This window comes from Heptranchias perlo, chromosome 43 (assembly GCF_035084215.1).
Source record: "Heptranchias perlo isolate sHepPer1 chromosome 43, sHepPer1.hap1, whole genome shotgun sequence".
Taxonomy (NCBI): Eukaryota; Metazoa; Chordata; class Chondrichthyes; order Hexanchiformes; family Hexanchidae; genus Heptranchias; species Heptranchias perlo.
In genome coordinates, this window is record NC_090367.1 from 9,953,865 (window position 1) to 9,980,469 (window position 26,605).

General features: G+C 49.3%; 1 protein-coding gene across 3 annotated transcripts in view; it reads right to left on the bottom strand.

The window, feature by feature from the left end:
- The window catches only part of LOC137306496 (pyruvate carboxylase, mitochondrial-like), a 1,155,436-nt gene that overhangs the window by 675,941 nt on the left and 452,890 nt on the right, over positions 1–26,605 (bottom strand). For all 3 annotated transcript variants that reach the window (XM_067975757.1, XM_067975758.1, XM_067975759.1), the window contains one exon: positions 17,202–17,384. In XM_067975757.1, the coding sequence (XP_067831858.1) occupies positions 17,202–17,384 (183 nt within the window). The remainder of the gene's footprint in view (positions 1–17,201; positions 17,385–26,605) is intronic.

Genomic DNA, 26,605 nt, shown 5'->3' on the forward strand with positions numbered 1-26,605 from the left:
GATTGCAGGGTATCAGTTCACGGGATTGAAGCGTTTCAGTTCACGGGATTGTAGGGTATCAGTTCACGGGATTGTAGGGTATCAGTTCACGGGATTGTAGGGTATCAGTTCACGGGATTGTAGGGTATCAGTTCACGGGATTACAGGGTGTCAGTTCACGGGATTGTCGGGTTTCAGTTCACGGGATTGTAGGGTATCAGTTCACGGGATTGTAGGGTATCAGTTCACGGGATTACAGGGTGTCAGTTCACAGGATTGTAGGGTATCAGTTCACGGGATTGCAGGGTATTAGTTCACGGGATTGTAGGGTATCAGTTCACGGGATTGTAGGGTATCAGTTCACGGGATTGTAGGGTATCAGTTCACGGGATTGCAGGGTATCAGTTCACGGGATTGTAGGCTATCAGTTCACGGGATTGCAGCGTTTCAGTTCACAGGATTGGAGGGTATCAGTTCACGGGATTGAAGCGTTTCAGTTCACGGGATTGAAGCGTTTCAGTTCACGGGATTGTAGGGTATCAGTTCACGGGATTGTAGGGTATCAGTTCACGGGATTGCAGGGTATCAGTTCACGGGATTGAAGCGTTTCAGTTCACGGGATTGTATGGTATCAGTTCACGGGATTGTAGGGTATCAGTTCATAGGATTGCAGGGTATCAGTTCACGGGATTGTAGGGAATCAGTTCACGGGATTGGAGGGTATCAGTTCACGTGATTGTAGGGAATCAGTTCACGGGATTGTAGGGTATCAGTTCACGGGATTGTCGGGAATCAGTTCACGGGATTGGAGGGTATCAGTTCACGGGATTGTAGGGAATCAGTTCACGGGATTGGAGGGTATCAGTTCACGGGATTGTAGGGTATCAGTTCACGGGATTGTAGGGTATCAGTTCACGGGATTGTAGGGTATCAGTTCACGGGATTACAGGGTGTCAGTTCACGGGATTGTAGGGTTTCAGTTCACGGGATTGTAGGGTATCAGTTCACGGGATTGTAGGGTATCAGTTCACGGGATTGTAGGGTATCAGTTCACGGGATTGCAGGGTATCAGTTCACGGGATTGAAGCGTTTCAGTTCACGGGATTGTAGGGTATCAGTTCACGGGATTGTAGGGTATCAGTTCATAGGATTGCAGGGTATCAGTTCACGGGATTGTAGGGTATCAGTTCACGGGATTGTAGGGTTTCAGTTCACGGGATTGTAGGGTATCAGTTCACGGGATTGCAGGGTATCAGTTCACGGGATTGCAGGGTATCAGTTCACGGGATTGTAGGGTATCAGTTCACGGGATTGTAGGGTTTCAGTTCACGGGATTGTAGGGTTTCAGTTCACGGGATTGTAGGGTATCAGTTCACGGGATTGTCGGGTATCAGTTCACGGGATTGAAGCGTTTCAGTTCACGGGATTGAAGCGTTTCAGTTCACGGGATTGTAGGGTATCAGTTCATGGGATTGTAGTTAATCAGTTCACGGGATTGCAGGGTATCAGTTCACGGGATTGTAGGGAATCAGTTCACGGGATTGGAGGGTATCAGTTCACGTGATTGTAGGGAATCAGTTCACGGGATTGTAGGGTATCAGTTCACGGGATTGTAGGGAATCAGTTCACGGGATTGGAGGGTATCAGTTCACGGGATTGTAGGGAATCAGTTCACGGGATTGGAGGGTATCAGTTCACGGGATTGTAGGGTATCAGTTCACGGGATTGTAGGGTATCAGTTCACGGGATTGTAGGGTATCAGTTCACGGGATTGCAGGGTATCAGTTCACGGGATTGAAGCGTTTCAGTTCACGGGATTGTATGGTATCAGTTCACGGGATTGTAGGGTATCAGTTCATAGGATTGCAGGGTATCAGTTCACGGGATTGTAGGGAATCAGTTCACGGGATTGGAGGGTATCAGTTCACGTGATTGTAGGGAATCAGTTCACGGGATTGTAGGGTATCAGTTCACGGGATTGTCGGGAATCAGTTCACGGGATTGGAGGGTATCAGTTCACGGGATTGTAGGGAATCAGTTCACGGGATTGGAGGGTATCAGTTCACGGGATTGTAGGGTATCAGTTCACGGGATTGTAGGGTATCAGTTCACGGGATTGTAGGGTATCAGTTCACGGGATTACAGGGTGTCAGTTCACGGGATTGTAGGGTTTCAGTTCACGGGATTGTAGGGTATCAGTTCACGGGATTGTAGGGTATCAGTTCACGGGATTGTAGGGTATCAGTTCACGGGATTGCAGGGTATCAGTTCACGGGATTGAAGCGTTTCAGTTCACGGGATTGTAGGGTATCAGTTCACGGGATTGTAGGGTATCAGTTCATAGGATTGCAGGGTATCAGTTCACGGGATTGTAGGGTATCAGTTCACGGGATTGTAGGGTTTCAGTTCACGGGATTGTAGGGTATCAGTTCACGGGATTGCAGGGTATCAGTTCACGGGATTGCAGGGTATCAGTTCACGGGATTGTAGGGTATCAGTTCACGGGATTGTAGGGTTTCAGTTCACGGGATTGTAGGGTTTCAGTTCACGGGATTGTAGGGTATCAGTTCACGGGATTGTCGGGTATCAGTTCACGGGATTGAAGCGTTTCAGTTCACGGGATTGAAGCGTTTCAGTTCACGGGATTGTAGGGTATCAGTTCATGGGATTGTAGTTAATCAGTTCACGGGATTGCAGGGTATCAGTTCACGGGATTGTAGGGAATCAGTTCACGGGATTGGAGGGTATCAGTTCACGTGATTGTAGGGAATCAGTTCACGGGATTGTAGGGTATCAGTTCACGGGATTGTAGGGAATCAGTTCACGGGATTGGAGGGTATCAGTTCACGGGATTGTAGGGAATCAGTTCACGGGATTGGAGGGTATCAGTTCACGGGATTGTAGGGTATCAGTTCACGGGATTGTAGGGTATCAGTTCACGGGATTGTAGGGTATCAGTTCACGGGATTACAGGGTGTCAGTTCACGGGATTGTAGGGTTTCAGTTCACGGGATTGTAGGGTATCAGTTCACGGGATTGTAGGGTATCAGTTCACGGGATTGTAGGGTATCAGTTCACGGGATTGCAGGGTATCAGTTCACGGGATTGAAGCGTTTCAGTTCACGGGATTGTAGGGTATCAGTTCACGGGATTGTAGGGTATCAGTTCATAGGATTGCAGGGTATCAGTTCACGGGATTGTAGGGTATCAGTTCACGGGATTGTAGGGTTTCAGTTCACGGGATTGTAGGGTATCAGTTCACGGGATTGCAGGGTATCAGTTCACGGGATTGCAGGGTATCAGTTCACGGGATTGTAGGGTATCAGTTCACGGGATTGTAGGGTTTCAGTTCACGGGATTGTAGGGTTTCAGTTCACGGGATTGTAGGGTATCAGTTCACGGGATTGTAGGGTATCAGTTCACGGGATTGAAGCGTTTCAGTTCACGGGATTGAAGCGTTTCAGTTCACGGGATTGTAGGGTATCAGTTCATGGGATTGTAGTTAATCAGTTCACGGGATTGCAGGGTATCAGTTCACGGGATTGGAGGGTATCAGTTCACGGGATTGAAGCGTTTCAGTTCACGCGATTGTAGGGTATCAGTTCATGGGATTGTAGGGAATCAGTTCACGGGATTGGAGGGTATCAGTTCACGGGATTGTAGGGAATCAGTTCACGGGATTGAAGCGTTTCAGTTCACGGGATTGTAGGGTATCAGTTCATGGGATTGTAGGGAATCAGTTCACGGGATTGGAGGGTATCAGTTCACGGGATTGTAGGGAATCAGTTCACGGGATTGGAGGGTATCAGTTCACGGGATTGAAGCGTTTCAGTTCACGGGATTGTAGGGTATCAGTTCATGGGATTGTAGGGAATCAGTTCACGGGATTGGAGGGTATCAGTTCACGGGATTGTAGGGAATCAGTTCACGGGATTGTAGGGAATCAGTTCACGGGATTGTCGGGTAACAGTTCACGGGATTGGAGGGTATCAGTTCACGGGATTGTCGGGAATCAGTTCACGGGATTGTAGGGAATCAGTTCACGGGATTGTCGGGTAACAGTTCACGGGATAAAAGGCTGGTGTGTATTATGGGGGGGATGGTGTGTATTATGGGGGGATGGTGTGTATTATGCGGGGGATGGTGTGTATTATGGGGGGATGGTGTGTATTATGGGGGGGATGGTGTGTATTATGGGGGGGATGGTGTGTATTATGGGGGGATGGTGTGTATTATGGGGGGATGGTGTGTATTATGGGGGGGATGGTGTGTATTATGGGGGGGATGGTGTGTATTATGGGGGGGATGGTGTGTATTATGGGGGGATGGTGTGTATTATGGGGGATGGTATGTATTATGGGGATGGTGTGTATTATGGGGGGATGGTGTGTATTATGGGGGGGATGGTGTGTATTATGGGGGGGATGGTGTGTATTATGGGGGGGATGGTGTGTATTATGGGGATGGTGTGTATTATGGGGGGATGGTGTGTATTATGGGGGGATGGTGTGTATTATGGGGGGATGGTGTGTATTATGGGGATGGTGTGTATTATGGGGGATGGTGTGTATTATGGGGGGGGAAGACAGAGAGGGAGGAAGAACTGCAGATTAAGCAGCCTTTCTGCACCACTGTACTGAACACAAGTGAAGAAACGCTGGGGAATCTGCTCTGTGTACAAGACATCCATAGACTACTGAGAGGGTCCTCTCACCAACTCTGCCCCTTCCAAAATACGCACACACACATACACACACATACACACACACACACACACACACATACACACACACACACATACACACACGCACACACATACACGCACACGCACACACGCACACACACTCGCACACACACAACACACACACACACACAACACACACACACAAACACGCACACACACAAACACACACAGAACAAACACGCACAAACACAACACACACACACGCACACACAACACACACAGAACAAACACACACAAACACAACACACGCACACACACACACACAAACACGCACACACACACACAAACACGCACACACACAAACACACACACACACCACACACACAAACACAACACACACACATGCACACACAACACACACAGAACAAACACACACAAACACAACACACACGCACACACACAAACACACACAGAACAAACACACACACACCACACACACACACATGTCTCCTCTTCACAAACCCCTTCCTCCCATTTTTATGATGTGCTCTTTCCATATACTCTCGAAGAAAATGAATCTGGTTCTAGCAGGTTCCAGTTGCACACGTGTGGTCTGGGACACACTAAAAACCTGTCTGAGCAGACCATTAAACATAAAGTACCTCTGGGGATAATCCTCGCAACCAAATGGTCCTGGACTGAAATGTGCTTTCTCCAGCCCATTACCCTCAACATCAAGACAGTCAGGTTGGAATGGCGCATACCACACAGCATTAAACCTGCAATTGCTTATACAGGGTTACCTCTGTTATAAAAGCACATCATTTTCTGTAACAAGCCCTGATGCATCATTTAATGACCATGTCAAGGGTCAGTGTTAATGTGTGGAGACAAAATCTTTCAGGCATCTTATCGGATAAGGTTACATTTGTATATTTTAGTCCACGACTTTATCAAGGTTTAAAATTTTTCTTGTTCCTTTACTTTCCACTGCATTTTACACAAATCTATAATTTAATTTGTAATTGTTTCTTCGGGGATAAGGATTGATTGTGCAGAAAGTCATGGATATCCCAAGGAGTGGTGATATACGGAATGAAAAATGCCCTTGGTTTGATTACAAAGATAGAATGTCATCGAGGGCTTCAGAGGGTCAAATTCTGAGAAATAAAGTCAGACAGTTTATAATAATGTGATTGAAGCCTTGACCTTTTCCAGGAATTTTACTGTGTGTGCCTCAACCCATCTGCTGCTGAAACCCTCACCCATGCTTTTGTTCCCTCCAGACTCCACTATTCCAATGCTCTCCTGGCCGGCCTCCCATCTCCCACCCTCCGTAAACTCCAGCTCATCCAAAACTCTGCTGCCCCCCCGTATCCTAACTCACACCAAGTCCCGTTCACCCATCACCCCCTGAGCTCGCTGACCCACATCGGCTCCCGGTCCGGGAACGCCTCGATTTTAAAATTCTCATCCTCGTTTTCAAATCCCTCCATGGCCCTCGCCCCTCTCCTATTTCTGTAACCTGCTCCAGCTCTCATCGCTCCACCATTGGCGGCCGTGCCTTCAGCTGCTTGGGCCCTAAGCTCTGGAATTCCCTCCCTAAACCTCTCTACCTCCTTTGAGACGCTCCTTAAAACCCACCTCTTTGCCCAGTTCTAATCTCTCCTTATGTGTCACAGTGTCAAATTTTGTCTGATTACACTCCCGCGAGGTGCTTTGGGACGCTTTACTATGTTAAAGGCGCTATATAAATGCAAGTTGTTGTCGTATCCGTGATACAGCATGCCCGCCAAAATATTCTCCAGTGTCAGTTTGGCTCGGCGGTAGCACTCTCCCCTCTCAGTCAGCGGGCCATGGCCTCAAACCTCACTGCAGGACTTGAGCCCACAATCCAGGCCGACACTCCCAGTGCCAGTACTGAGGGAGTGCTGCACTGTCGGAGGTGCCGTCTTTCGGATGAGATGCTCAGCGAGTAAAAGATCCCATGGTCACTGTTCAAAGAAGAGCAAGGGGCGTTCTCCTGATTATATTTATCAGTCAGCCAACACAAGCAAAACAAGATAACTGGCCGTTTATCACGTTGCTGTTTGTGAGATCTTGCTGTGCATAAATTGGCTGCCGCGTTTCCTACATTACAACAGTGACTACTCTTTAAAGCGCTTTGGGGCGCCCAGAGGACTTGAAAGGCGCTATATAAACGCAAGTTCAGCTGCAATATTATAGTGGGACGATGCAAATTGGTCGGAACACCACTGTGTCAAGACGAGAGGTACCTCCGTGGTTTGTCACAAAATATAACCTGGCAGCTTAAATCACTGAGATGAAAAAATATATATCCTTGGAGCACTGTGGACTTTGCGATGAAAATCATTCTGGTCCATCTGTTGCAAAGAATTAATAATTCACACGTGTTATTGTTTTCTGATTTCTCTTTCATTTCATGCTGTTTGTGGCAAACGCCCAACTCGAGAGTCGGTAAATAATCACTGAGGCTCGAGTGGGGTGTTTACCACAAATTTTGCTTCCAGGTGATTACTCGCGGGTTCAAGTCGCCCGCGGACAGTTTTACTCCGATCGATCAATAAAAATTTCAATAATCGTTTCTTTTTCGCAACTGAAATCCATATTCTGGAGAAGACAACAGCGATTATATCTCAACGCAAACGAAAAAAGCTTGTCTTTTGTCCGTGTGCAAGGTACCTCACTGGGATTGGTGTGCTGCATTGTTATTATTGTTCTGATGAATTTGCCATCAATCAAATGCTTAGCAACAAAAAGGCTCATCACTCTTAAAGCCACGTTAGCCAGTCACTAGTGACACAACGTCCCGTACACAAGGGCGCTGAGCTTAGCTTCCAGCAGCAACCCACGTCCCCTCGTGTGTCTTCTTGCAATGGATCAGGGACGGTGGGGGGAGTTGGGGCGGAGAGATCTCACATGCTTGCAAGGATGGTGTACGGTGCAAGCGGAGAGGGGGTGGGTCACGAGAATAATTACCTCCGCTGGTCAGAATGACTGATGCTCTGACACTGAAATGGGCAGAGACAGCGACCGAGAAATCGGCCCGTCGATCAGGCGCGGCGCGGCCTCCAAAGTGGCGCCCGCGCGCGCTTCCGACCGAAAGTGCGCCGCCCGCCATCTTGGGTAAGGACAAACAAGAGAACCCCTCCCTCCCGCCCTCCGGGGCCTGTGATCCTTCACTTGCCTGAGGGCCACTGTGGACCTTCTTCTTGGAGGGGCTCTCTCGCAACGCTGGGTAATGAGGGGTCCGAGGCCTATTATCCAGGGCTCCTCCGTTTGTGTGCGGGGAGAAGTGGGGGGGGCCGCCCAAAAACTGGACGCTCCTGAATTTCTAGGCCACTGTGTTTTTCTCTCGTCAATGTAAGTTCTCTGAGCCACGCACTGTCCTGTCCTACTTCAGCTGTTGGTTACCAACAGCACCATCGACTGCCTCTCCCCGCTCTCCCCCCTTCAGTGCCTTCCCTCAGCAGCAATGAACCTTGTGCGTGTTAATAGATTTTTACACTGACTCCTTCCTTCATTATCGATGTCGTTTCTAAGCAGGTTTCGGATGAGTTAAAAGCAGTGTTCAAATCCCACCAGGGCCCATTGGGAAGTTGAGCGGAGTCAATCTGGTAATTTGTGGGCTGCCAGTCTGTAATAAATGTCCAACTGGTTCGCCAGAGAACACGCCTGGTCTGCCCTGCACATAACTCCAGCCCGACACTCTCTGGTTCTCTCTATTATTGTCCTCTGCAGCCTTACAAGCCAATCAGTTCCAAACAGTTGCTACAAAACTCAATAAGAAATTACCCACTTAACGCCATTGTGGGCTGCAGTGATTAACAGAGAAGGTCTTGGGGCTGGGCAAACATTGTGACCTTTCCAGGGAAGCCCACAGCCCGACAACACATCTTTAAAAATCTAACTAATGGTCCCATTCATATCTTTCAGATGTTTCATATTCAAAACACCTCATGTATGTAGAAGAATAAGAATTGACTGCTTTACGAACAGGTGGCATATACATGATGGGCCGAACGGTCGAGTTCTTTGAGGAGGGTGGGGTGGGGGGAATGCGGCGGATGTGGTTTACATGGACTATAACAACTTGCATTTATATAGTGCCTTCAACGTCCCAAGGCGCTTCACAGGAGCGATTATCAAACAAAATTTGATACCGAGCCACCTAAGGAGATATTAGGACAGGTGAGCAAAAAGCTTGGTCAAAGAGGTAGGGTTTAAGGAGCATCTTAAAGGAGGTGAGAGAGACGGAGAGGTTTAGGGAGGGAATTCCAGAGCTTCGGGCCCGGGCAGCTGAAGGCACGTCCGCCAATGGTGGAGCGATTAAAATCGGGGATGCGCAACAGGCAAGAATTGGAGGAGCGCAGAGATCTCGGAGGGTTGTAGGGCTGGAGGAGGTTACAGAGACAGGGAGGGGGCGAGGCTATGGAGGGAATTGAAAATGAGGATGAGAATTTTAAAATGGAGGCATTCCCGGACCGGGAGCCAAAGTAGGTCAGCGAGCACAGCGGGTGATGGGTAAACGGGCCTTGGTGCGAGTTAGGATACGGACAACAGATGAGGTGAAGTTTACGGAGGGTGGAAGGTGGGAGGCCGGCCAGGAGAGGATTGGAATAGTCGAGTCCGGACGTAACAAAGGCATGGATGAGGGTTTCAGCAGCAGATGAGCTGAGGCACAGGTGGAGACGGGCGACGTTACGGAGGTGAAAGTAGGGGGTCTTGGTGACGGAGAGGATATGGGGTCAGAAGCTCATCTCGGGGTCAAATCGGACGCCAAGGTTGCGAACGGTCTGGTTCAGCCTCAGACAGTGGCCGGGGAGAGGGATGGAGTCGGTTGCAAGGGAACGGAGATTGTGGAGGGGACCGAAGACAACGGCTTCAGTCTTCCCAATATTTAGTTGGAGGAAATTTTTGCTCATCCAGTACTGGATGACCACCACACAGTCCTTGTGGAGATGAAGTCCCGTCTTCACACTGAGGACACCATCCAACGTGTTGTGTGGCACTACCACCGTGCTAAATGGGATAGATTCAGAACAGATCTCGCAGCTCAAAACTGGGCATCCATGAGGCGCTGTGGGCCATCAGCAGCAGCAGAATTGTATTCCAGCACAATCTGTAACCTCATGGCCCGGCATATTCCTCACTCCACCATTACCAACAAGCCAGGGGATCAACCCTGGTTCAATGAGGAGTGTAGAAGAGCATGCCAGGAGCAGCACCAGGCACACCGAAAAATGAGGTGCCAACCTGGTGAAGCTACAACTCAGGACTACATGCATGGTAAACAGTGGAAGCAACATGCTATAGACAGAGCTAAGCGATTCCACAACCAACGGATCAGATCAAAGCTCTGCAGTCCTGCCACATCCAGTGGTGAATGGTGGTGGACAATTAAACAACTAACGGGAGGAGGAGGCTCTGCAAACATCCCCATCCTCAATGAGTCCAGCACATGAGTGCAAAAGTCAAGGCAGAAGTGTTTGCAACCATCTTCAGCCAGAAGTGGTGAGTGGGTGATCCATCTCGGCCTCCTCCCGATATCCCCACCGCCACAGAAGCCAGTCTTCAGCCAATTCGATTCACTCCACGTGATATCAAGAAATGGCTGAGTGCACTGGATACAGCAAAGGCTATGGGCCCCGACAATGTCCCGGCTCCAGAACTAGCTGCGCCTCTAGCCAAGCTGTTCCAGTACAGCTACAACACTGGCATCTCCCCGACAATGTGGAAAATTGCCCAGGTATGTCCTGTCCACAAAAAGCAGGACAAATCCAATCCGGCCAATTACCGCCCCATCAGTAACCTCTCTAGCAAAGTGATGGAAGGTGTCGTCGACAGTGCTATCAAGCGGCACTTACTCACCAATAACCTGCTCACCGATGCTCAGTTTGGGTTCCGCCAGGACCACTCGGCTCCAGACCTCATTACAGCCTTGGTCCAAACATGGACAAAAGAGCTGAATTCCAGAGGTGAGGTGAGAGTGACTGCCCTTGACATCAAAGCAGCATTTGACCGAGTGTGGCACCAAGGAGCCCGAGTAAAATTGAAGTGAATGGGAATCGGGGGGAAAACTCTCCAGTGGCTGGAGTCATACCTAGCACAAAGGAAGATGGTGGTGGCTGTTGGAGGCCAATCACCTCAGCCCCAGGACATTAATGCAGGTGTTCCTCAGGACAGTGTCCTAGGCCCAACTATCTTCATCAATGACCTTCCCTCCATCATAAGATCAGAAGTGAGGATGCTCGCTGATGATTGCACAGTGTTCAGTTCCATTCGCAACACCTCAGATAATGAAGCAGTCCGAGCCCGCATGCAGCAAGACCTGGACAACATCCAGGCTTGGGCTCATAAGTGGCAAGTAACATTCGCGCCAGATAAGTGCCAGGCAATGACCATCTCCAACAAGAGAGAGTCTAACCACCTCCCCTTGACATTCAATGGCATTACCATCACCGAATCCCCCACCATCAACATCCCGGGGTTCACCATTGACCAGAAACTTAACTGGACCAGCCATATAAATATTGTGGCTACAAGAGCAGGTCAGAGGCTGGGTATTCTGCGGCGAGTGACTCATCTCCTGACTCCCCAAAGCCTTTCCACCATCCACAAGGCACAAGTCAGGAGTGTGATGGAATACTCTCCAGTTGCCTGGATGAGTGCAGCTCCAACAACACTCAAGAAGCTCGACACCATCCAGGACAAAGCAGCCCGCTTGATTGGCACCCCATCCACCACCCTAAACATTCGCTCCCTTCACCACCGGCGCACAGTGGCTGCAGTGTGTACCATTCACAGGATGCACTGCAGCAACTCGCCAAGGCTTCTTCGACAGCACCTCCCAAACCCGCGACCTCTACCACCTGGAAGGACAAGAGCAGCAGGTACATGGGAACAACACCACCTGCACGTTCCCCTCCAAGTCACACACCATCCCGACTTGGAAATATATCGCCGTTCCTTCATTGTCGCTGGGTCAAAATCCTGAAACTCCCTTCCAAACAGCACTGTGGGAGAACCGTCACCACACGGACTGCAGCGGTTCAAGAAGGCGGCTCACCACCACCTTCTCAAGGGGCAATTAGGGATGGGCAATAAATGCTGGCTTTGCCAGCGGCGCCCATGAATGACTAAAAAAGGATGTGAGACAAGCAGCGTGACAAATCAGAGACAGCGGAGGGTTCGAGAGAGGTGGTGGTGAGGTCGAGCTGGGTGTCGTCAGTGTACACATGGAACCTGACGTGTTTTCGGACAAGGTACCACACCGAAGATGATTGGAGACGATGAAGGGGTACGGGGAGGGTAGCTGGTTGGAAGGGAGGAAACAGAGAGTCGGAGTTAAGGGCCGTTTCTCAGGGTGATTGGTAGCAGACGGGGATGTCCCACATGGAAATCAGCTGCCAAGGTCCTTCGTACTAGAACCAAAAAGATTGAAGTCATACTCGTGGGGAAGGCTGCAGAAAATTACAGCACTGCCTCTCTAAATAAACCCTCCGCGCTCACTGTTACACAAAGGGTATATCGCCTTCGAATGCAAGGCATCGTTGTCACAGTCAGTGAAGGACAGGGAACAAAGATAAATCATCCTTGCATGGACTGTGCATCGCCGGACAGGCTGAGTCTGCTGCAATGTGCAGGTCAGTACATTTGTAAAGATTCTGAGCAGACAAAAGGGAGTCTGAACACCCAGGTTCCAGATACCGAGGTCGAGTGTCCTCTTTGGCCGCAGTCGGCAAATCGGGCACAAATTGCACTGCTTTGGTCGCAGTTCAAATTTCGGCTAAAATGCATTTGCACAATCACCAACGTGAAATCTTCCAAGAGCCAGCGTAATCCGGCAGTGTAATACAACGTAATCCTTTATCTGTTCTTTCTTTGCATTGATGTATTTAAGAGTGGTAACCCAGCGTAGTTTTAGTAATACAGCCGAAAATCACAAAAAATAAGCATGTTTTTAATCACAGTGCCTAATCCTCCACCTGTGAGTAACCTGATTTTAAATCACTAGAAAACGACTTAAAAAACTATACTGAACAATTTACTACTTTCATTGGCGTACACTCGGCGGTAAATTAAATATTTTTTACAACGTGCCTACTGGTGCCTGTGTGGCGAAGAAAACTAGCTTAGTTTGAAGAGCCTTCCCGAACGGCATTATTCGAAAACTCGCCACCCTTGTTATTTCGATCCGGGGGAGGGGCGGGACCAGTTTTGTGGGCGGGGCCACATCAGGCGCGATGGTTTTTGAACCAGCGTTAAAGATGGCGGAAGCTCGAGTCACCGCCTGGCGGAACTTCCGCTTGATTTTCCCGCCACCTCGGGCGCTGGTTCGGGCGGATGGCGCTGGTGTGGCGGGAACTCTGCCCCGTCTTCTCCAGTTCCACGTTGAGGTTCGCTGTAATTTAACCGAAGGAACAGTTGCGCGCGGTTTGTAACTTTCTCAAGCTTTTTTTTTTATTCGTTCATGGGATGTGGGCGTCGCTGGCGAGGCCGGCATTTATTGCCCATCCCTAATTGCCCCTTGAGAAGGTGGTGGTGAGCCGCCTTCTTGAGCCGCTGCAGTCCGTGTGGTGAAGGTTCTCCCACAGTGCTGTTAGGAAGGGAGTTCCAGGATTTTGACCCAGTGACGATGAAGGAACGGTGGATGTCCAAAGGGACTTCGGGGTTCAGGTACATGGATCATTGAAGTGTCATGAACAGGTGCAGAAAATAATCAAGAAGGGTAGTGGAATGCTGGCCTTTATATCTAGAGGACTGGAGTACAAGGGGGCAGAAGTTATGCTGCAGCTATACAAAACCCTGGTTAGACCACACCTGGAGTACTGTGAGCAGTTCTGGGCACCGCACCTTCGGAAGGACATATTGGCCTTGGAGGAAGTGCAGCGTAGGTTTACTAGAATGATACCTGGACTTCAAGGGTTAAGTTACGAGGAGAGATTACACAAATTGGGGTTGTATTCTCGAGAGTTTCGAAGGTTAAGGGGTGATCTGATCGAAGTTTATAAGATATTAAGGGGAACAGATAGGGTGGATAGAGAGAAACTATTTCCGCTGGTTGGGGATTCTAGGAGTAGGGGGCACAGTCTAAAAATTAGAGCCAGACCTTTCAGGAGTGAGATCAGAAAACATTTCTACACACAAAGGGTTGTAGAAGTTTGGAACTCTCTTCCACAAACGGCAATTGATACTAGCTCAATTGCTATATTTAAATCTGAGATAGATAGCTTTTTGGCAACCAAAGGTATTAAGGGATATGGGCCAAAGGCAGGTATATGGAGTTAGATCACAAATCAGCCATGATCTTATCAAATGGCGGAGCAGGCACGAGGGGCTGAATGGCCTACTCCTGTTCCTATGTTCCTATGTTTCCTATATATTTTCAAGTCGGGATGGTGTGTGACTTGGAGGGGAACGTGCAGGTGGTGTTGTTCCCATGTGCCTGCTGCCCTTGTCCTTCTAGGTGGTAGAGGTCGCGGGTTTGGGAGGTGCTGTTGAAGAAGCCTTGGCGAGTTGCTGCAGTGCATCCTGTGGATGGTACACACTGCAGCCACTGTGCGCCGGTGATGAAGGGAGTGAATGTTTAGGGTGGTGGATGGGGTGCCAATCAAGCGGGCTGCTTTGTCCTGGATGGTGTCGAGCTTCTTGAGTGTTGTTGGAGCTGCACTCATCCAGGCAAGTGGAGAGTATTCCATCACACTCCTGACTTGTGCCTTGTAGATGGTGGAAAGGCTTTGGGGAGTCAGGAGGTGAGTCACTCGCCGCAGAATACCCAGCCTCTGACCTGCCCTGTTTGTTCAGCACATTCTCGTTAAAGACTGTACAGGCTGGGGCTCTTTTCTCTAGAAAAGAGAAGGCTGAGGGGTGACCTGATAGAGGTCTTTAAGATTATGAAAGGGTTCGATAGGGTAGACGTAGATAAAATGTTTACAAGGGACACCAAAACTAGGGGCCACAAATATAAGATGGTCACTCATAAATCCAATAGGGAATTCAGGAGAAACTTCTTTACCCAGAGAGTGGTGAGAATGTGGAACTCGCTCCCACAAGGAGTAGTTGAGGTGAATAGAATAGATACATTTAAGGGGAAGCTCGATAAACACATGAGGGAGAAAGGAATAGAAGGATATGCTGATAGGGTGAGATGAAGAGGGGTGGGAGGAGGCTCGTGTGGAGCATAAACACCGGCATGGAGCCGTTGGGCCGAATGGCCTGTTTCTGTGCTGTAAACTCGATGTGATTCTATGTAAGTGGGGTATCGTTCTACGCTGCGGTGATACAGCAGCAGAGAGAAGCTTGGTGCAGCTCCACCACACTGTGCATTGAAAAGATGGGACGTGGGTCTGCCGTGTGCCAATGAGTGTGGGAAAGAGCAGAGGCCATGTGTTTCTCCACAGTGGGGTTGGAGACAGAGACAGAATCACCTCAGCCACTCCTGTGCTGAGACCCCACAGTCCAGCACTATTTGAAGGCATATGGACCTCTTCAGTGTCAGTTTTTAAGGAAACTAAGAGGAAACTCTGGATTGCTCACAGGGCAGAACTTGGTTCAAAGTACCAACAACAAAGGATAAAATACAGAATTGTTAACCTAACTCGCTTGGAAGGCTAAATTAGACCATGTGCTTTCGCGGTGGTAAGGCACGAGGCTGAAGATGATACTGCCCAGCTAGACCTTGAGAGAACATTGGAAAACCACCTTTGCATCAAGGAGAGAGAGGAAGTTTGGTTTTTGCCAGCAGCCAGGGAATAAAGAAGGACTGTTTGAACTGCAAAAGGAAATATCTCGGCCGTTCCTTCATCGTCGCTGGGTCAAAATCCTGGAACTCCCTCCCTAACGCCAATGGGGGAGAACCTTCACCACACGGACTGCAGCGGTTCAAGAAGGCGGCTCACCACCACCTTCTCAAGGGGCAATTAGGGATGGGCAATAAATGCCGGCCTTGACAGCGACGCCCACATCCCATGAACGAATAAAAAAAAGAGAAAAGGCTGCAGTCGGCGGGGAAGGAGTCCATCGTCCAAGGAAGTCGACGTCAGGAGTGGTACCCTCATAGACAAGGGCGTGATTAACCCTTCATTTTGGGCGTCATACAGACTCTCCATTGAAGGTTGTATTATTGTTAACTGTTTATTGAATAATTAGTAGAAGTACTAAGCTTTGTTGATTTTACCAATACTTCTGTTTGTGAATAATCTTCCCTTCTGGGTTTGAACCTAAAACCTGAAGACACTGGACTGAAATCCTGCAAAGTGGTAAAATACGACATATCCAAGCATGCACATGGAGAGTGGATGCTTGGTCAAGGTGCCAAAGGCCTGGCAGTGCCCACGGAACTGTACCCCAACAGGTTCTGCCATGTTCATGATGGAACATTAAATAAAACTCATAATCAGACCCTCACGTGACACTACTCTCAGTGACGATATCGTCGTTCACAACCAGCTCAATTCCCTGCAAGACTAACGCTGAACTGACCAAGAACTTCATTCACTGTATTCTTAGGACAGAGAGACCGCCCCACACAAGTGGCACGAGTCATGTTTCTGTGACACTTACCTGTATAACCTCAAATTCCTTACGGTCGGGTCTCTCTACGCCCCCTTATAACTCTGGCCTTCCTCTTCAAAGTTTGTCCATCTTGTGACGTCCTCTCACTGACCTCTGACCTCTCCCACACCGCCACCTTGCCCGCTGACCAACTGGGCCGATCGCGGCCAACGTACACATTCCCTCCAACAGCTGGCCAGCCAATTCTGACCAACTGGTTCGATATCAACAACAAAGGATAAAATACAGAATTGTTAACCTAACTCGCTTGCAAGGCTAAATTAGACCATGTGCTTCCGCGGCGGTAAGGCACGAGGCTGAAGATGACACTGCCCAGTTGGACCTTGAGAGAACATTGGAAAACCACTTTTTGCATCGGGGGGAGAGGGAGGACGGAAGGCTACTGGGAAGTTTGATTTTGCCAGCAGCCAGGGGGTTAAAGAAGGACGGTTCGACCCGTTAATCGCAGCCAATGTACACATTCCCTCCAACAGCTGCCCAACCAATTCTGACCAACTGGTTCGACGCAAGCAGCTCTCCCGTACTGGAGCTCCTGCATCGTTCTCCCTCTCTCTATATACACTGATTGAGCACCGTCTCATGACTCTGCAAACTTTCACCTTACAAGCAACGAAACTTTTGATAGAACTAACAGTCGGTTATTTTCCATCAACATAAATGCAGCGTGCAGTTCAGTTTCGAGCGCATCAAACCCTCTCGAGTAAACAGCATTAAAAGCCAGTTTCAATTCGAAGAATCGGCCATTAGGAACCAGACAGTAGATAAGCCCATCAGTAATTGTCAGCTCCACTGCCACAAGCAGAGAGACTCCAATCGATAATCCACTGAAAACATAAGCCTTTGTCTACAGCGTGCTTCCCCACCTCAGCACCAGCCAAACCCACTGCTCACTCTGCCTCGACTCCAATCACCGCAGGAAGAGCCAACTGGACGACCTTACCTTGACCCCTCGTATTCGGAACTCGGCGAGGGCTCGGTTCAACTTTGAGGCGGCGGTGGGGTGATCTTTGCCGTGGGCTATCACCTTCACCAGCAGCGAGTCGTAGTGGGGCGAGATCACGGCCCCCTGGAAAGCTGAGGCGGTGTCCAAGCGGATCCCCATTCCTTCTCCGCTGCGGAAAACCTGGGCCGGAACACCACAAGGAACAGGATTTAGACACGCCGCTCCAACACCACATGGTGACAGCTCCGCTGTGTAATACTGGGCCTTTATTCCCCTAACCCACACCACCTCTACCAACCATAGTTGAATGCAGTTGCATAAGCCAATCTCCTCTATGACTTGCGTTGGCAGCAATGCTCCTCTGACCCCCTGTGCCGGTCGGGAATCCCAAGGGAGGACCACCTGGCCCGATAATACTGTCCGTTAATGTCAGTGGAGATTAAATGGGCCAGGCTGTAAACCGGTGTCCGTATCCCGACTGGCGGGCGAGACTAAAATTGCCCCCCGCAATTTCTCGGGGGAAAAAAAAGCAAATTTAAAATTTTTTTTTAAAATTCGTTCACGGGATGTGGGCGTCGCTGGCAAGGCCGGCATTTATTGCCCGTCCCTAATTGCCCTTGAGAAGGTGGTGGTGAGCCGCCTTCTTGACTTTTCGTAGCGAGATTTCACAACTGAGTGGCTTGCTAGGCCATTTCAGAGGGCAATTAAGAATCAACCACATTGGGACAAGATAACACTGGGACCGCACACTCCAGTTAACAAAGGAACCGCCTCGTAGAACCATGGAGGCCATTCGGCCCATCGTGCCCGTGCTGGCTCTTTGAAAGAGCTCTCCGATTAGTCCCCACTCCCCCTGCTCCTTCCCCGTAGCCCTGCAAATTTTTCCCCTTCCAAGTATTTATCCAATTCACCCTTTGAAAGTTATTATTGAATCTGCTTCCACCGCCCTTTCAGGCAGCGCGTTCCAGATCATCACAACTCGCTGCGTAAAAACAATTCTCCCCATCTCCCCGCCTTGGTTCTTTAGTCAATTATCTTCAGCCTCAAACTTTTGTATGAGATCCCCACCTGCTCCTTCCCAACCGACAAAGGTGAGGATTGTTCCTGCCTCGACCACCAGCACCGGCAATCCACACACATCCTGTCTACTCCCGAGAATCAGGTTTGGTTTTATTACATCCCCATTTTGTTTGCTCCCTCCGTTTATTCCTGTTTATTCAGGGGAACCCGACCAGGGTGAGCATTTTAAAGCAGGGAAACATTTTTCCAATGCATGACCGCCACTGACCAATTTTTAAAAATTCGTTCATGGGATGTGGGCGTCGCTGGCAAGGCCGGCATTTATTGCCCATCCCTAATTGCCCCTTGAGAAGGTGGTGGTGAGCCGCCTTCTTGAACCGCTGCAGTCCGTGTGGTGAAGGTTCTCCCACAGTGCTGTTAGGAAGGGAGTTCCAGGATTTTGACCCAGTGACAATCAAGGAACGACAATGTATTTCCAAGTCGGGATGGTGTGTGACTTGGAGGGGAACGTGCAGGTGGTATTGTTCCCACGTGCCTGCTGCTCGTGTCCTTCTAGGTGGTAGAGGTCGCGGGTTTGGGAGGTGCTGTCGAAGAAGCCTTGGCGAGTTGCTGCAGTGCATCCTGTGGATGGTACACACTGCAGCCACTGTGCTGGTGGTGAAGGGAGTGAATGCTTAGGGTGGTGGATGGGGTGCCAACCAAGCAGGCCGCTTTGTCCTGGATGGTGTCGAGCTTCTTGAGTGTTGTTGGAGCTGCACTCATCCAGGCAAGTGGAGAGTATTCCATCACACTCCTGACTTGTGCCTTATAGATGGTGGAAAGGCTTTGGGGAGTCAGGAGGTGAGTCACTCGCTGCAGAATATCCAGCCTCTGACCTGCTCTTGTAGCCACAGTATTTATATGGCTGGTCCAGTTAAGCTTTTGGTCAATGGTGACCCCCAGGATGTTGATGGTGGGGGATTCGGCTATGGTAATGCCGTTGAATGTCAAGGGGAGGTGGTTAGACTCTCTCTTGTTGGAGATGGTCATTGCCTGGCGAATGTTACTTGCCACTTATCAGCCCAAGCCTGGATGTTGTCCAGGTCTTGCTGCATGCAGGCAGGGACTGCTTCATTATTTGAGGGGTCCAAAGTCAGGGTTACAACCTTCAAGCCTGCCTTAACTCTTGGGTAAGCGGTGCTGGTTACTCCTGTAAGTGATCTGTCTTGTGTTGAGGAGTGTGCCCACATTACCCAACGTTTAATTATGCGGTAGCTTGACAGTCACACCCCTTGTGATCTGAATCGGATATTGAGACTTTCACACATGGTCCTTCAATCGGCAGAATGAAAAAGACTTCACTGAATCGAGGCCTGATGTGAATCATTAATCTGCTTCATTTTACAGGCAGCACGCAGGGGTACAGAGGAACAGTTAAATCAAATCACACTTCCTTCAGTCGGTCACACTTCTCTCCTTGAAAAATGGGGGGAAAATGAGAAGTCACAAGCCCTGTATTTTTTCGTGGGACGACTTACATGTTTTTGGCATTATCTTTCCAGCTGGACAAGTTCTAGCTTCAAAAGGTTTACGTCCGACACCTTGGCTTCCAGATCCAGTTTTTGTTTGAAACCTGGCTGAATGTCCAAGGGTCCCCTTCTCACCTTTTCTCTCTGCGTTCCCATTATGTGGGGAGACTGTGCCTTCATCTCCTTCCCCATTCAGGGATTCACCAGTCGGCCTGTCAAACAGACCGACCGCCTCCTCCCCAAGGGGACATACTCAGCAGGCACCTCGTGCTGGGCTCACAGGGTCAGAATTCGCCCCACCGTATGAGGTGGGGTTCTTTTGTTGGACCACCTGAGATGAGATAATGTCCCTGGTAGCTGGGAGCGACCATAAAGGTCGTTGGCTCATCACCACATCAAACCCTCCTCCGTCTCAGTGACGGCAACCTCGTTCCCAATTCTTTACCTCGGAAGGAAAATAAGGGTCGAACATCCCAAAACGTGCCAGCCATGTTTATATTACAGAACCAGTATCCGGGCTGCAGAGTCCACTTTGTCATATTGTGGAGCCAATTCCATTAGTTTTAGCAATAATACATTGCACACTGCGACTTTAATTTCCAGCCAACACACCTCCCTGATGGTTTGAGAAAGGCCATAGAGGCCAGCTGTGTGTCTAGGCACCCCCACTGGCAGTAGTGCCACCAACATCTGGAGTGCCACTGGCATTAGTGATACCAACATCTGGTGTGCCACAGGCAGTAGTGCCACCAACATCTGGTGTACCACTGGCTGTAGTGATACCAACATCTGGTGTGCCACTGGCAGTAGTGAGACCAACATCTAATGTGCCACTGGCAGTAGTGATACCAACATCTGGTGTGCCACTGGCAGTAGTGATACCAACAGCCGGAGTGCCACTGGCAATAGTGTTATCAACATCTGGTGTACCACTGGCTGTAGTGATACCAACATCTGGTGTGCCACTGGCAGTAGTGAGACCAACATCTAATGTGCCACTGGCAGTAGTGATACCAACAGCGGGAGTGCCACTGGCAATAATGCTATCAACATCTGGTGTGCCACTGGCAGTAGTGATACCAACATCTGGTGTGCCACTGGCAGTAGTGACACCAACATCTGGTGTGCCACTGGCAGTAGTGATACCAACATCTGGTGTGCCACTGGAAGAAGCATTCTCCGGGTAAATGAGTCTCTTAAGCAGGCGGTGCAAGTAAAGTAATCCTGACGGAGACTCAGCTCAGGTCTGACGCTGCCCTCGCCAATCATCGACAGGCCCCTGGAGAACCGTGGACCTGTCTAGCTCGGGCAGCAGAATACCTCAGCTCTCACAGATTCAGCTTCAATCTCCTGCTGCACAGCGAGCATCACAACTCTACTGGAGACAACCCAACGCCAAAGAGACCATCCCCACCCCCGTTCCCCTCCCCGCCCACCACTCCCTGCTCCCTCTCCAAGGAGGACAGTTACGAGTCGGCCAATAAACAACCAATAAGTTCAGGCATGATAAATAAAAGTTCTCTCACAGTTCAAATCATAAGGAAGCTTATGGATTTCAAGTATTTATCCATGAGCTGTGACTAGACAAAGTATGCATGGTGTCCTTGGGTGAAGTGGACACAGATTATGTAGGTGTAGCTATCAATTGCGTGGTGGGGAAAGCCAGGTGACACAGTCGAAACTATCTTCCAGGACACTAGTTGGTCTTATCATAGAAGCTTACAGCACAGGAGGAGGCCATTCAGCCCGTCGTGCCCTGTGCCGGCTCTTTGAAAGAGCTATCCAGTTAGTCCCACTCCCCCCCGCTCTTTCCCCATAACCCTGCAAATTTTTCCCCTTCATGTATTTCTCCGATTCCCTTTTGAAAGTTATTATTGAATCTGCTTCCACCGCCCTTTCAGGCAGCGCATTCCAGATCAGAACAACTCGCTGCGTAAAAAAATTCTCCTCATCTCCCCGCTCTGGTTCTTTTACCAATTATCTTAAATCTGTGTCCTCTGGTCACCGACCCTCCTGCCGCTGGAAACAGTCTCTCCTTATTTACTCTATCAAAACCCCTCATGATTTTGAACACCTCGATTAAATCTCCCCTTAACCTTCTCTGCTCTGAGGAGAACAATCCCAGCTTCTCCAGTCTCTCCACATAACTGAAGTCCCTCATCCCTGGTCCCATTCTGGTAAATCTCCTCTGCACCCTCTCTAAGGCCTCGACATCCTTCCTAAAGTGTGGTGCCCAAAATTGGACACAATGCTCCAGCTGAGGCCTAACCAGTGATTTATAAAGGTTTAGCGTAACTTCCTTGCTTTTGTACTCTATGCCTCTATTAATAAAGCCAAGGATCCCGTATATTTTTTTTTAACAGCCTTATCGACTTGTCCTGCCACCTTCAAAGATTTGTGTATGTGCACCCCCAGGTCTCTCTGTTCCTGCACTCCCTTTAAAATTGTACCATTTAGCGTTTATATGGCCTCTCCTCATTCTTCCTGCCAAAATGCATCACTTCCCACTTGTCTGCATTAAACTTCATCTGCCGTACGTTTCGTACATAAATATGTCGCGCTATGTTAATGCTTCTTCATTGCCAAGGCATGAGTGCTGATCTCACCAGACGCACGTCCTGATAAGTCGGAGTAGTTATCAGGCCCCTGCAGCTGGCTCAGTGTCGGGCTCATCACCGTAGTTGGCTGGAGAGAGCTTTGAGGAGGAGGGGCCGGCCACTGATTGATAGCTCGGTAGACAGAAACTTTTGATTCTGAAGGGGGAGTGGGACAGACTTCCCCAGTTCAGCAGTTCCTCTCCGTACGTAGAAACTCCATGGTGGCCAGTCTAAACCCCACGGGTATATTTTATCAGACGGGCGGTGGGTCGGGTTTGGTGCCCGTAAGAGTGCGAGCAAAGTCTTTTGTTGCTGAATCATACAGTGCGGAAAGAGGCCATTCAACCCATCGTGCCTGCGCCAGCTCTTTGAAAGAGCTATCCAATTAGTCCCACTCTCCCTGTCCTGCAAATTTTCCCCTTCAAGCATTTCTCCAATTCCCTTTTGAAAGTTATTATTGAATCTGCTTCCACCACCCTTTCAGGCAGCTCATTCCAGATCATCACAACTCGCTGCGTAAAAGAAAATTCTCCTCACCTCCGCCCCCCCCCCCCGGCTGGCGGCTTTGATGATTTGACAAGGAAGGATTAGTCCATCCACTCAGCACCTTGTGTGTATCTTAACTGGGGGTTGGTGAGGTGAACATCCCACGGAGGTTGGGCGCAGATGGTCCACTGGCCAGGAGTTGGGCTGAAAGGGTTAAAGGTTCGTCTGGTGCCTTGGTAAATGTTTGTTGGGCGACCGGTGGCAGTGTTCTTACGGGGCTGTCCCAACTCGCTTAAATTGAAGAGAAAGGGAGAGAGAAAGGTCGGCAATTCTCTACTTGGTCCAACAGTATTTGGACCATTGGAACTGGAGCAAAGCAGGCACGATGGGCTGAATGGCCTCTTTCTGCGCTGTATGATTCAGATAGAAAGATTTCAAATCCATTTCAATAAATCGCGTTCCCTTCCAAATAACAGTGAATTATCCGAGAGAGAACAAGAGGGTGTACACCTTAGGATTATTACTCCAAAGTGTAAATATAAACACCAAAATGATGAGAAACAGTGCTATTTCTGTAAACTACACTTTCAGATGCAGCGATTGTCCAAACAGCACAATCTGACAAGCACTGAAATAAAGTCCATCACTGTAAAGAGCTTGAGGTGAAGGATATGATCCATGTTGTGTACAATGGGTGCCCATAATTCTTGTAGTTTTCCTCAATAATACAGCAACCAGCACGAGAGATCAGGACTGACAGGTGCGCCTTCGCTGTTAAATGACTGCACCGGCCTGTCTCCTGAAAACGCATCTCAATAAAAACTGCCCCAAAGGGTTTGCAGAGTACATAAGTAGCAAAGCACGCTGGGCTCCGCGGAAATTGCACTGAGCGGCCAACGCTGGTAACTAACAACTCACCCACAAACTTTTTGCGGTGCCAGCTTGCTTTAATTGAGAGGCGCGAGAGGTGCAGTGCTCTTTCCCGGGCTTTCCTGAGCTACGAGAGCGGTGAAAGGATCTCTGCGTCCCCTCCGTCAATCAGCCACGCTGCGAGGGCCAGGAAATGTATCCCATTCACAAGCCGCGCAGAGTAAGGACCAGGAAGTGTCAGATAAGGTTAGTAAATGTACTATAAAATCGGATAGAGAAAGCAAAATAAAGAGAGGGCGAGATTAAAAGACTGAGATAAAAGAGAGCAAAAGTAATAGTAAAAAAAAATAGAAATTTATTTTTTTTATTTTTAAACGTCCAAAAACTATCAAATTCGTTGGTAATGAGACTCCATGTTTTAAAAGTTAATTTTCAGTGCCAGAGAGGTTGTTTGGCAGTCACTAATACTTACCACGCCGTTAGAAGTTACTTTAGACCTGATATAACCCAGCGCACCTCTTTTCTGCCGAGATTAGTTTGTTTCCAACTGGGCAGGAGAGCAAGTTCACGCTGGTCCATTGATTCCAGCCGGCGAGATCTCTTCAACCGCGAAGCTGTCACATCAGCAGGGAATCAGGAAGAGCAAGTTCCGGATTTCCGCGTTTAACTGCGCGTGCGCACTGGCTGGCACTTGCTCTTCCCTTTGCCCTGAAATAACGGGGAGCGATGCTGGCCAATGTATTGCGAAGCAGGGGTAACTTTGTCACTCAAGAAGTTAATGGGTCCTGGCAAATAAAAGCACAGTGCTGTAGAAGCCAACACCGTTATCTCAAAGTCTGGGCGGAGAGCACAGGCTGTCATTGCTCACAGAACTGATGGCATTTCGTCGAGATGAAGGCATCTCTCTGACAACAACTCCTTTCATTTCTTTGGAGCCTCGCCCCCACTCCCTCCTTATCTCCGTAACCTCCTCCGGCCCTACAACCCTCCGAGATCTCTGCGCTCCTCCAATTCTGGCCTCTTGCGCATCCCCGATTTCCAGCGCTCCACCATTGGTGGCCGTGCCTTCAGCTGCCCGGGCCCTAAGCTCTGGAATTCCCTCCCTAAACCTCTCCGTCTCTCTCTCCTCCTTTAAGACTCTCCTTAAAACCTACCTCTTTGACCAAGCTTTTGGTCACCTGCCCTAATAGCTCCTTATGCGGCTCGGTGTCAAATTTTGTTTGATAATCGCTCCTGTGAAACGCCTCGGGACGTTTTTACAACGTTAAAGGCGCTATATAAATGCAAGTTGTCGTTGTTGTGATTCACCTCAGAGGCGTAATCAGATGAAAAATGGGTGATGAGCCAAAGAAGGAGCTATTGGGATGGGGGAAGGAGGTGGGTTTTAAGGCGGGTCTTAAAAGGAGGAGAGGGAGGTGACGAGGCGCAGGCAACTCACGCACACAGAAATGACTTCGGCCAAATCAGCGGGTCTGAACGGTTGAGTAAAATGGAGATAAAGCATTTCATACTGAGGAGGGATGAAAATACTTTTTGAAAACTTAAGAGGGAGTTATGTTTTAGAGGCAAACACGGCAGCTGATTTGTGCACAGCAAAGTCCTACAAAAAGCAATCTGCTGGTTGAGGGGGTGAATGTTTTGCCAGGACAGTGGGAGAACCCCCTTACTCTTGTTCCAAGTGTGCCGTGGGATCCTTCCAATACACCTGGATAGAACCTCAGTTTAACACCTCATCTGAAAGGCGGCAGCTACCGACAGTGCAGCACTCCCTCAGTGGGCTCAGTGTCTCTGGAGCTGGACTCGAACGCAGGACCTTGTGATTCGGGGGGCGGGGGCAAGGGTGCTCCCAACTGAGCCACGGCTGACACAATATAAAACAAGCGCAACAGAGTGTGCCTTCGAAGCAGATGCAAAACAATCTTAAGAAAGACAGAAAGCCAACCACTAAACGCTGGGTGCTTCTGATCTGGAGACTGAATCATGCAAGCAATTCCAATCTGCGCAGTGAGCTCACCAAATATTAATTAAACTCGGGTTGTCCTGAGGCACTGTTTAGTTAATTAGATCTGGTGGCTTAAAGTGACTCAGCTCCAGCTCAGGAGCAGAAGAATGCATCCCGCTTTGCGCAGTGTAAAATAACAAATCCTGACTGGTTGCTGCAAGTCATGCCAGGGTAGATCGGACAGCAACACAACACGAGATGTATAAGTTGCTCTCCAACGCAGGCTTGCAGGGTTGTTCCGTACGTCTCACTGCCAATCAAAGGCAGCTACAGCGCACAGGTTTTAATCTAGAATCATACAGCACAGGAAGAGGCCATTCAGCCCATCGTGCCTGTGCCAGCTCTTTGAAAGAGCTCTCCAATTCGTCCCACTCCCCCCTGCTCTTTCCCCGTGGCCCTGAAAGTTTTTACCCTTCAAGTATTTCTCCAATCCAACTTTCGAATACTATTGAATCTGCTTCCACCGCCCTTTCAGGCAGATCAGAACAACTCGCTGCGTAAAGAAAATTCTCCTCATCTCCCCCTCTGCTTCTTTTGCCGATTGCCTTAAATCTGTGTCCTCTGGTTACCGACCCTCCTGCCAGTGGAAACAGCTTCTCCTTATTTACTCGATCAAAACCCTCAATGGTTTTGAACACCTCGATTAAATCTCCACTTCACCGTCTCCGCTCCAGGGAGAACAAGCCCAGTTTCTCCAGCTCGACAATATGGTGACAAGCAGAATGGATGGCGGTGATCAGTAAGTGGTGCAATTTGGCACACTGCTTTTGACCACTATGAGCAAAGTTTGAATGCAGGAAAAATTGATCAGGCTATTGTCATTTTCCCCGCTGGTCATAAGGCGTCTACGGGATAGGACGCTGCCCGAGTCCCATCCCAGCACACAACTGCCCTTCAATTGGCACACTCGGTCTGCTG